Consider the following 12,527-nt stretch of genomic DNA (forward strand, 5'->3'; position numbering starts at 1 on the left):
TCCCAGTTCTATCTCTAACCATTCATTAAAAGAACTAGACTGGGCTGGTGAGATGCAGTGACACAGATACCTGGAAGAGGAGGTAGCTGCCGACACCCAGAGTTGCCAGGATGTATCTTCTGCAGTGCTAAAGCTCAATTTTTAAGGGGAGGGGCTTTAGCTCAGTGACAGAGCACATGTTTTGCATACAGAAGGTTCTACGTTAAATCCCTGGCATCTTCAGGTGGGGCTGGGAAAGATTCCTGTGTGAAATCCTGGGGAGCCACTGTCTGTGTCAACAGTACTGAGCTACATGGATGAAGGTTTGATTCCGTGTAGTAGGAGAGTGTACTAAGGCAAGTTACTACCTGTCATATGAATGAGATGTTGTCCAGATCGGGGTGGCAATTATGGTTACTGGAGATGTTTCGTTGATTGTAGCATAGGCAGATGGTTAGACAGTGGGCACTAATAGTGTACCTTGTGGAACTATGCAGGTACAGGAGTAAAGTGCTCAGATGGCACCCAGATAAAAATCCAGACAACAGGAAAGAAGCCGAACAAAGATTCAAGGAGATCGTGGAGGCTTACAAAGTCCTTTCAGACAGTAAGGCACACAACATCTTTGCCTCTCTAGTGCCATTCTTTCTTCCTGCTTCCAAGAGGAAGGATATTAATAGGATCAGATTCATTTATTTTTGATTGATACATCCAAAATCTAAAATATAACTAACATGGATTGAAATTGCAACACCATTTAGGCTGTACACCACATATGGTGAATGAATTAGTTCTGAACATGCTTCAACTATCTCTTTTCATCTCATCAGAATAGTTAAAAGCATGGTAAAATTTACTTTTATTTATTTATTGTTCAATTTATATACCGCTTTTCATTAAACTCATCTCAAAGCGGTTTACAATATAGTTAAAATAATACACAATTAAAATACAAAAAGTATGGCTATGGTCCAATTTGAACCAACAATTTCCATCACAGATCAATCTACTGACTGTTATTCAGAACAGCAGAAAGAACATTGGACTAATTCAAAGCCAAGGATAAGATGCAACTCCAAATTTCCTCAGACTCAGTTTTCTATTTCAGAAAGTACACGTGACCACTATGATGAAAGCAGCAAGGATATTTCGAAAGGAACAAGTAAGTGCAGAGCAGAGACAAAGTCCTCATCTAACACTTGATCAAGCCTATAGACTTTACCAGAGTTTCAGTAGACAAAAGATGGATCTGTTTACAACAAATGCAGATAAATTGTTTTATACCCCAAGAACTGTATTACTTATGGCCAATAAGGGCTTATTTACTCATACGTTTTAAAAGGAATCTAGAACCTTTTTAATCACCCTGACCAATATGTTCTGCAGCATAATGCGGGCAGTTCTGAACCATCTGCACTTCTGCAGGCTCCTAAGGAACTGCTAGAGGTTTTGCATTTTTGTGCAAGAGCACAAATATTTAAAGTAGTGCACCTGCATTCTGGAGTCTGCAGCAGTGTGGGCAGTTCAGAACCGCCCATGTTATGCTGCAGAACATGTCGGCCACTATTTCCAGTTTCAAACAGCTATTAAAATATGTACGTGTGGACTGTGCCTGGGGAGCTATAGCTTGGTAGAATGGAAAGCAGCTTGGAGCAAACTTTGGAGCTGCTCTTTTTTCTAGCAGATTACAGGCTTACAAGGATTTGCCAAGCCCTCGCAGGAAATATCTGAAGAAGGGAAAATACCCTTGGGATTCTCTAGCAGCCCTCCCTCACCATTAGGAGGCAACTATTAGCAATTGGAGCCCCAGCCATAATCCAACAGGAGGAATAGCTGTGTGAATATATCCTTGGAAATGCCCCCGTGCACAATTCCTGAGGGTTGAAAGATTCACTGATTGGATACTTACTCCAGCTCTTCCCTTCAGCCATGATGTTCTGGAGCTATAAAGGAAAGTATACATGGGGTACTCTTTTTAGGTAAACATTATTGGTCTGGACTGCATTCAACCCAATAAAGCATAGCCTTTCAAAACTCACACATATGTTCACACTGAAAAGCCTTTCAAGACTGAAGTACGTATATAGCCATAAATTATTTTTACAGATGTAAAAATAAATAAAACATAAATATTTTACTGATGTTAAAATATTTGTACAGTATACTGCTAAAATACTTTACACAGCATGTTTCACATTTCATTAGAACCAAGAAATGCCATTCTAAGAAAAAGGGAAACCAATAAAACAATAATAATGCTATGTTAAAACTTCACAGTACTGAATACTTTCCATTTAAACTGGTGGTTGTCTCACAAATAGCAGAGGGAAGGCAACTGTCTCTAGTCAATGCAGCATAGCATTCCTCCTGTTGCTGGTGTCTCCCGTTGGGTTTTTTTTAAGACTGTGTGAACCCCTTTGGGATAGGGAATTATTTTCTTATTGCTTTGTAAACCACAATGTGTGTTGAAAAGTGGCATATACATGTTAATAATAATAATGACTGATATGATATATAGTTCTTAGAGACACAGAGTGACTTGCAGCCCCTGCCTGCAGAGGTGGAAGTAGCAGCAAAACAGTGCTATAAGTATTACTGCACTTTCCCCCATTGAAGACAATGGGAAGAAATACGTTAACATTTCTACTACTGCTACGAATATTTATATACCGCTTTTTAACAAAAGTTCTCAAAACAGCTTACACAGAAAAACAAGTAAGATGATACCCTGACCCAAAAGGACTCAGTCTAAAAAGAACTATAAGGTAGAAACAGCAACAGCCACTGGAGGGATACTGTGCTGGAGTTGGGTAGGGCCAGTTGCTCTCCCCACTGCTAAATGTGCAAGAATTGCCACTTTAAAAGGCACCTCTTTACTCGGTTAGCAGGATGTCTATCGCTACTGTCCAATTTCTCCAGCCTTGATTATTGGCAGCCAGCTTCTGTTTCTATAGCAGTGGTGCCACAAGTCACTCCATAGCCCTATTGACACATTATGAGCACCAGCTGTGCTTGTACTTACAACTGCAAAAGTGGGGAGGAAGTCCCATCCCATGCTGTCACTAATACCCTCACTTACCTGGATTACCTGAGATTGTGCTCACAGAAGCACCAACCATCACACTTATGGCTCCTCCCCCTTCAGACAAATGGAACTGTAAGCATGAATGGGCTGACTGGAAGGGTTGACGGTGCGGGACGGGACTTCCTCCCAACTTTTGCAGTTGTAAGTGTGAGCACAGCTGGTGCTCCTAACGTCTGAAGCGGGCTTATGTCCCTAAGAATTGCACGCCACATCAGCCAGTAATATAAAAACAATGGTGGCAGCTCACCATAGTAGTCATGGAAGGCTTCAGTCTGCTGGTGGTGGTGGTAGAAGTATTGGTTTTTAGACTGCTGGAAGGTAAGAGTAAGTAAAACAGAATAGCAGTAGCGAACCTTTCATGAGGCAAGGCAAGGCAGTCTCCTCAGGCAACAGATTATTGGGGCAGCAGCAGAAGAACAAGATGCTTCCCATCATTCCTATTAGAGAAGCTCTATGGAGCAATCTGTCCTTTGCAAGAAGTGTCTCTGCACACTTCTTCCAAACCTTGCAAGAAGTGCGGGGTGATAAGAGGAGGTTGCTGGCAACCTTCCCTCCCCCTGTGCCCCAACCCCTGTGTTTTAAAGGTTTAGTTTTGAAAGTGGACTGGCCTCCATCAGGAACATGGGGCAAGGCAGCATTTGGAATCTTGCCTCAGGCACCCAATACCTTGGGCCACCCTTGGAGAATGGAATAGTCAAGTTTTACTGAGCAAAAGCTGGCTGTCTTTCTCCCCACCGTTTCATAGACAAACACTTCTGTCACTGAAGATGGCATATTGTGTAACAGTAGAAATGCGTCTTCCCAGACTTCAAGCAGGGCTCTCCTCTGAATTCCTTCCTTAATCCCCACTTGGATCCCTTAAGGAAAGGGCACTATGGCCTCAGTAATACCATTAGTGTTGTGTGCTGTAATCCCATAAGGCCTCAGGATGATAAAGCACAACTGGGAAAATATTCTCAGTTCTGCCAAGGGAACCTGTGTGAGTGCTTGGACCTATATGATCTCTTGAGGAGCCCAAACAGACCTGGACCTTAATGGAGTAATAACTAGAGACATTACAATCTTCAGATGTGCTTATTTTTTCTCCCACAAATCTAATTTTTCTGCAATGAGTTTTTCCAGTGAGTTGTAAGCAAGAAATAGTTTTATTAGAAGATATCCGGGAAACACTGCTGTTCTCACAATGATGCTACAATAAATTTGTTGGTCACTAAGATGCCACAAGATTGTTTTCACAAGTTACGTGTGTGTGTGTGTGTTTTGAATAATCTCATTTATACATTCCTCTCAGCGTGCACAATGTTTGTAATTGTCTCCCTTTGTCTTTTCTTAGAGAAAGCTGATGATGAGAAACATCTGTCTGTGTTTGATCAGGATGGTATGAAAATCTTCTTCACAGGACAACGTTCCTCTTCAGGTAATCTTTAAATCTGGAAATCCAGTTAGCTGTCAGCCCTGTTTGCTCCCTCAGTTAACTTGGTATAATTGAATCTAATGCCGGTGCCCAATTACTTTGTAGTTAGCCTTCTGACTGGAGCAACATATATGGATTTTGGGGGGCCACATTTTAACAAAAGTGAGAGTGTCTACTAACAAGAAACAAAACTCTGGGATTTATGAGGAAAGGCTGAAAGATGTGGCTTTATGGAGCCTAAGGAAAATATGATTTGGGTGGGGTGGGGAGAGATGTGCTAACATAGAGAAGAGCTCTTGTGTGCGATTTACTATTTTCTGATATTGGCCCACATAATGCACAATGAGCCATAAGCTGCACCTTGGGGTAGGACTCTAAGGCAGTCCTCATACTGGTGGTTCAGGCGGTGCTTCTGTAGTATTTCCCATTTGCAACAATTGGGGGAACTGCAGAAGTGCTGCTAGCGCTCCCGCCCATTTTTACCAGCATCGGGGCTGCCTTCGGACTCCACAGCAGCCCCAGGATGCAGTGTATTAACTTTTTATGTAAGGCACTTTGAATAAATAGGGAGAAGTGGGTATATAATATACAATAAAAATAAGTAAAAGCCTATTACTGGCTTCAGTCATTTGGTTAATTCACTGTCTATACTGTGATGGCAACAAAATGATCGTGGAGGCACACCATTGCTTCTGTTGCTGACACCAGGAAGCAAGTTGAATGGGGAACCCTTCCGCCCCTTACTCCCTTTATAGTAACAGAGAAAGCATTGAAGCTGACATAAAAGTCCTATTCAGACATTATGCTGCATGAGTGTACAGATGTCTCTACATTTGTACATGTTTTTGTGGAACGACTGTACCTGCATTCATTTAAAAATGAACTTGGGCACAGGCTTTTCAAATGCATGGTACATACGGGACGGGTACTGCTGTATCTGCATTCATCTTTTCTGTGTACACTTTACACTCATTGTATTAGTGTTGAACATAACGTGTGAACAGTCTGTAGGGAGTGGAGGAGACAATGGAGAGGTCCTTTAATTCCTAAGGATTGAAGTAGGCTCAACAACTACACAGGTTCTTTTCACGCCATTGTTTCTATGACTAGTACAGCTGCTGGCATGATTTGCTAAAGCAGCTTGAATGAGCGAATGGGATGTCACAGAGGAATGCTTATGAGCTCATCTACTGAAGAAGATTTCTGGCTTGGAGCACTCAATAATCTGTGTATGCCATCTGTGTTCCAGATTTTTCTGTATCCTTCTTCAGTGCTCCTAAAAGGTTCCACCACTTTTCCATTATGACTGCCTTCATCAATGGCAAAAAAATCACAACCAAAAGGTAAAAAGAATAAGACAATTTTCCTCTTAAGTCTTCCCTTAAGTTTTTCTCCCAAATGCATAACTGTTTATGTTTGTAATGAGCAAACATGCCCCAAAGCCCTGAGTAGATCAAGGGACCTCCTGTCCAAGGAGCTGCACAAACATAGCCTTCCCTATAAACACTTTGTCCAAAATATTGCAGTCTAGTAGTCTGATAACAGGAAAAACCATTGGTCAGTTAATAGTAGAGTGTGGAAGACAGTGTTGTATATTATACAGGTGTGGGAGCACTTGTATAAATATGGTGAAGAATAAAAACACAAAACCATTATTAGGGGTGTGCAATTTGGGATTTCGGGTGATTCGGCTCGGACCCGAACCAAATCACCCCTGTTCTGTTTTGTGCCCGAATCTGGGTCACCCGAATCACCCTTGATTCGGTTCAGATTTGGATTTAACCTGAATCCGAATCCGAATCGATTCGGGGGGGTAAAAAGGGGCCCAGGGGCAAAATTTTGGGGTGGGGTGGTAGTGCCCAATGGGTAGAGTCTACCACCCCAATTTCAGGGGGATTGGGCAAAATCCTGATTTTTGGTGAATTTTTAAAGTTTTAGTGACTTTGGGGCAGTTTGGGGGCATAGCATGGGATCTGGGCAAAAGGAGTGGGGTGGGGTGGTAGTGCCTAATGGGTGCAGGCTACCACCCCAATTTCAGGGGGATTGGGCAAAGGGCTGATTTTTGGTAAATTTCTGAAAATTTCATGTCTTTGGGGCAGATTGGGGCATATTGGGGCAGAAAGTGGGGCCTGGGGCAGAATAGTGGGGTGGGGTGGTAGTGCCTAATGGGTGGAGGCTACCACCCCAATTTCAGGGGGTTTGGACAAAGGGGTGATTTTTTGAGAATTTTTGAAGTTTTAGTGACTTTGGGGCAGTTTGGGGGCAGAAAGTGGATCTGCCCCAAAATAGTGGGGTGGGGTGGTAGTGCCTCATGGGTGGAGGCTACCACCCCAATTTCAGGGGGATTGGGCAGAGGGCTGATTTTTTGAGAATTTTTGAAGTTTGGGTGTCTTTGGGGCAGATTGGGGGCAGAAAGTGGATCTGCCCCAAAGGAGTGGGGTGGGCTGGTAGATAGTGCCTAATGGGTGGAGGCTACCACCCATCCCCAATTTAAGAGTGATTGGGCAGAGGGGTGAATTATGGTGAATTTATTTGTATGAGGTTTGTCTTCATAAGGTGAAGTGTGCTAAACTGATTACTTCCTCATATTATTCATAGTAAAGGAAAGTGTGAAAAAGTGAAAGTGGGGTCAGGAGAGTTGTTTAATTGAAAAAAAATCTCATTTGCTATGATAGAATGAGAATTCACACCTCAGAAAAAACTTCTGAGGTGTGAATTCTCATTCTGTCATAGCAAATGAGATTTTTTTCAATTAAACAACTCTCCTGACCCCACTTTCACTTTTCACACTTTCCTTTACTATGAATAATATGAGGAAGTAATCAGTTTAGCACACTTCACCTTATGAAGACAAACCTCATACAAATAAATTCACCATAATTCACCCCTTTGCCCAATCACTCTTAAATTGGGGATGGGTGGTAGCCTCCACCCATTAGGCACTATCTACCAGCCCACCCCACTCCTTTGGGGCAGATCCACTTTCTGCCCCCAATCTGCCCCAAAGACACCCAAACTTCAAAAATTCTCAAAAAATCAGCCCTCTGCCCAATCCCCCTGAAATTGGGGTGGTAGCCTCCACCCATTAGGCACTACCACCCCACCCCACTATTTTGGGGCAGATCCACTTTCTGCCCCCAAACTGCCCCAAAGTCACTAAAACTTCAAAAATTCTCAAAAAATCACCCCTTTGTCCAAACCCCCTGAAATTGGGGTGGTAGCCTCCACCCATTAGGCACTACCACCCCACCCCACTATTCTGCCCCAGGCCCCACTTTCTGCCCCAATATGCCCCAATCTGCCCCAAAGACATGAAATTTTCAGAAATTTACCAAAAATCAGCCCTTTGCCCAATCCCCCTGAAATTGGGGTGGTAGCCTGCACCCATTAGGCACTACCACCCCACCCCACTCCTTTTGCCCAGATCCCATGCTATGCCCCCGAACTGCCCCAAAGTCACTAAAACTTTAAAAAATCACCAAAAATCAACCGTGAACCGAATCACCCGAATTTTTCGTGCCTGAAATTCGGGTGATTCGGCTCGTGCCTGAAAAATATCGGGGGACATCGGGGGTGATTCGGTTTGGCCCCGAATCACCTGAAATTGTTCGTTTCGGGCACAGATAGTTCTGTGCCCGAAATTTTTTGCACATCCCTAACCATTATATGCCCTGAACATTTTGTCATAAAATCAAACCATCACTTCAGTCTGCTTGAAAACTGGCAAGGAGCAACTATGTGGCATTCTACCACCTGACCAAATTTGGTGCAGATCTGTTGAAAAAATGACTGAGATAACAGCCGCTTGAAATTTGAGCCCTAAGAAGCAGATTTTCAGATTTTGGCAACCTATTTTCAGCCAAAGGTAACATTTCCCCCCGCCACCCTTGCCTCTCTGAATGTGTCCAAAAACCGGAATCAATCATGGAATGCATTCTTTGTTGGGGGGGGATCTACTATGTTTTGAAATCCCTTGCCTTTGAAGTCCCCCAATATATCAGGGAAATCAGTAAACGGCAGCATGTATCAAATGACACGATTGACTCTTCCCTGAGGAATCTCTTCTCCAATAAATATGGCTGCCACATATTTATTTATTTATATTTGATTTAATAAATCAAATAAATTAGCAATGCTATTGCTAATTGAACACTGTGAACCAACTGAGCCACCATAGCAAGCTTAACTGTGTGGCTAACATGACCTTCACTCAGAACACAGACTGCAGGTTTGCTGTGTCCCTTGTGTCTGCCAAATAGTATAGTCCTTTGCATGTTTCTCCAGAATAAGCTCTACTGTTAATAAAGAGTGATGAGGAGGGAATGGAAAAATCCTGTACAAATTGGGGTTTAGAATGAAAACAATCTTTTTAAAATGTGTGTATGTGTGTGGCAGGGGTGGATAGTAGATCAGTCCCTATAGAAGTGGTGTGGGGATGGGATAATAGAAATATCATTTAAAAACCTGTGTGAAATATGGCACAATCCCATTGAAAAATGTGTGTGACGCGGGAGAGGGTGTAATGGGAAGGCACACATTAATCAAGCACATTTTTGGCAAGTGAATGGGGAAAGCTGCATCTGTTAAATTTCTGCCTGGATGCATCCCTCCCTAGTCCAGTGTCAAGCTGAAAGACTAAGCAAAAGTGTGATTGCATAGGGCCAAATTTGCAAAGCCAGCACAATATACAAAAGTTGCTACTGCTTACATGGTACAGAAATTAAGGTGACCATCTTAACTTGCAATTCCCATGCTTTTTAGAATACAAACAAGAACTCTCATCTTAAACCAAAGGTCTCTTTACATTTAATATGACTGAATGTGTGGGAGGGAGTCAGATGACCCACTAATGCCTCATTTTCATGGTAATAAATTAATTATGAATTTAAATTTCTCCCATTGTTGGTTACTGACTCACATACAGCACAAGCTGTTGTGCACATTGTTGTGCATGCAAGCAGCTGTGCAAGTGTGCACTTGCACACATGTAAAACATGTGCAAGAGCAGAGGTGCACACTGTGTTACAGCATGCACAGCAACTTGCACTTGCACAGCAACTTGCACACTGTGTTATAGCGTACATAGCAACTTGCACTGTGTGTGAGCCACTTTTCATTGTGGAGTGTGGGAGGGTAAAGATTTCGTCTGAAAGGTATATGTGTGAGTCATATGTCAGCCTTCTAGAATGCAAAAGGAAACTTTATTATATGAATGTGCAAGACAACAGCTTGTGAGTGGGAGGACAGAACTTGTCAGCAGAGGAATGTGAGGGATGATTCCTGAGTACATATACCTGCAGTGGTAAAACCGTCACGTACATACTTTATCATTTTGGTTTTCAATGGTAAAGCAATTGCCTTAAATTTGGAAGCTTTTAAAATTAGAATTCTCTCTAATGTGTTAATTTTCCACATGGGGCAAATTTTACAGACCTATCTTTCCACATGAAACTGAAGTTAAAACTGTGTGACATTACTGCCTCAAATTCTGCGTGAATACATTACACTACTGCATGAAGACATTACTGGCTCATATTCATATATTCTCCCTTAACAGGGAGAATTCTTGTATAGGAGAATTACACAAGAGGGATAACCATGAACACTGAAGTGTGGCATGAAAATATCTTCATCTGAGTGTGAGAAGGATGCCTGGGGCAGAAGGTTATCTTTCCCCTAAAGCATTTGTTCCTTCTTTTAGAGGAGGGATTCCCAACCAGTGATACTGGTGGTACTTTGAAGAGTCCTCGGTGATACTCAGCAGAGGCTCAGCTATATGCTGGATTGAACTCCCTGCTCCTGTCCGCTGCCCCAGTGTCTCCTCCAGGATTCTCCGCTGCCCCCACATCTCCTCTGGTCTCCTCCTCCACCTCCACATCTGGTCCTGAATCCTTCTGACAGAGCTCGGCCAGTTGCAAGCTCTGTCAGTGGCGTGCACATCCAGCTTGCTATTGGTTGGCAGTGGGCAGGCTGAAGCATATCACATGTGCTCATGTGTATGTTTGTCATCACTGCTTCTCTTCAGGGCTCCTTGTCCTCACCAAGGCTCCTTGCTCTTCCTTGTCCCTGTTTCATTCTCTGCCAACTTCCTTGCTGCTTTTCTCTTCTCCTTCACATGCTGGCGTGCATGTGTGCATGCCTGCTTGTTGCCGCTGCCACTCTTTTTCCACTTTTGTTGAAGAGTGGTATGTAAATATTCATAAATTAGCAGACTTTGGTTGTGGGTGGATGGAGGGTAATCTTGGTTGGGGAGCCTTTAGTAACTCCCTTGTTGCAAGTAGATAATTATATTGATTGTGGCTGTGTTCTTTTATTTGGGTAGAAGAGTGAGAGTGGCTGTCACCCTAACTGTAACATTTACATTTTTATATGTGCACGCACACACGCACACACACAATCTCCAAGGAGGTACCTGAGCTGAAGGTCTGCAGTAGAAGTGGTAAATTTAATTTAAAAGGTTTGGAACTCTTGTTTTAGAGTAACCACATGTGCTTTTTCTCTCCTTCAGACATCTTGAGAATGAAAGCAAGTACTTGGAAGTTGAAGAGGACGGGAAGACGGTATCTATCCATGTTAATGGTAAAGTGGAGTGAGCCAGTTTACAGCACATGGCCAATGTTGAATGTTTTCTTCAATGCACATAGGGCACCTCAGAGAAACCTGATTTCCAGGAAGAGCTACGTACTCTTCGTTGAAAAGAGTACACAGAAAAATCTGAGACACCCAGAACAACCTGGCTCATAGGTTTTTTTAAACTCACATTATTCAGTCCCTGTGATGAGACCAAAACAATAAGAAAACCAAAGTTCCTGGGGTAAAGAGAGAATGAAAATTGAATTAATAAAACAGCAATCAGTCACTTTTTTCTGAATAAGAGAAACACAAAATATTTTGAGTAACACACATAGCCTCTATAAACTACACATTAATTTTGCTATGTTTCTTATTCAATGGGCTAAAGAAGTTAGAACTTCTGTCATCAACATCTCCTACATATAAATAGTTCTACATTTATGACAGACATTTAAACTTTTGTGTCAATAATTTACAAGAATTCTTATCATATTTATATCCTCCAAATCTCATGCTATGGAATCAACATTAACAATGGCTTTAAATTGTGTGACTCTGCAGCATAGCATCAATCTACATAATTAATTCCTAGAGACAGACCAGGGGTATGCGTGGGGATGTGGCAAGCCCCGCCCCTGCTGCAGCTGTGACCAATGGCGAGAGGGAGGGGCACACACCAGGAGGTGGTTGGCGAGACTCCACAGGGGTCATGCTTGAGGATAAGCAAGGAGGACAAGCCGAGGAGGAGGACAGAGGGGCTAGGATGGAGGAGGGATGGCGGGCAAAGCTGAGGAGGCCAAGATGGAAGACAGGGCCAAGATGGAAGACAGGTGGCGGGCAAAGCCCCACTGCCCATGGGAGGGCCGGGACAGAGGAGGACATGGGGCAGGAGACACTGGAGCAGAAGGTGGGGGGAGGGCAGGAGAGACTGGGGCAGAAGGTGGGGGGAGGGCAGGAGGCCGGGGCGGAGAAGGACATGGGGCAGGAGAGACTGGGGCAGAAGGTGGGGGGAGGGCAGGAGGCCTGGATGCTGTGGCAGACAGTGGGGGGGGGCAGGAGAGACTGGGGCAGACAATGGGGGACGGGAGAGACTGGGGCAGCAGTGGGGGGGGAGGGCAGGAGAGACTATGCCTGAATGTGGAGGGAGTGTATTGTCACACAGAAGCTCTGTGAGGGGTCAGCTAGTATAGCCCTTAAAGCATGCAAACATGGACCATTTCACTAAGACTGCAATCCTGCACTCATTTACTTGGGAGTATATCTCATTGAACTAACTGGCTCACATTTTGCACAGTGTAAAAAGACAGTTCAGAATCACCTGCACTGTTGCATGTGTCTAAAACATGGCCAGCGTTGTTGCGCAAAAGGGCTGTTTTGCTGAAACTTCAAATTGTGCAAGCACAGTTGAGAAATGCAACATCCAGTGAAAATAATGGGTGTTGCACAGCTGTGCTTGCACCATTTTAAGTCACAGCA

General features: G+C 43.4%; 1 protein-coding gene across 5 annotated transcripts in view; it reads left to right on the forward strand.

Annotated features, from left to right (window-relative positions):
• Positions 1–12,527, forward strand: part of LOC128342827 (uncharacterized) — a 75,281-nt gene that overhangs the window by 60,618 nt on the left and 2,136 nt on the right. For 4 of the 5 annotated variants that reach the window (XM_053290849.1, XM_053290839.1, XM_053290829.1 and 1 more), the window contains exons 4-8: positions 477–586; positions 1,088–1,141; positions 4,398–4,481; positions 5,728–5,821; positions 10,987–11,057. In XM_053290849.1, the coding sequence (XP_053146824.1) occupies positions 477–586; positions 1,088–1,141; positions 4,398–4,481; positions 5,728–5,821; positions 10,987–11,057 (413 nt within the window). The remainder of the gene's footprint in view (positions 1–476; positions 587–1,087; positions 1,142–4,397; positions 4,482–5,727; positions 5,822–10,986; positions 11,058–12,527) is intronic. The other variant, XM_053290858.1, reaches the window with a different exon arrangement.

The sequence above is a fragment of the Hemicordylus capensis genome, chromosome 1, assembly GCF_027244095.1.
Source record: "Hemicordylus capensis ecotype Gifberg chromosome 1, rHemCap1.1.pri, whole genome shotgun sequence".
NCBI classification, from domain to species: domain Eukaryota; kingdom Metazoa; phylum Chordata; class Lepidosauria; order Squamata; family Cordylidae; genus Hemicordylus; species Hemicordylus capensis.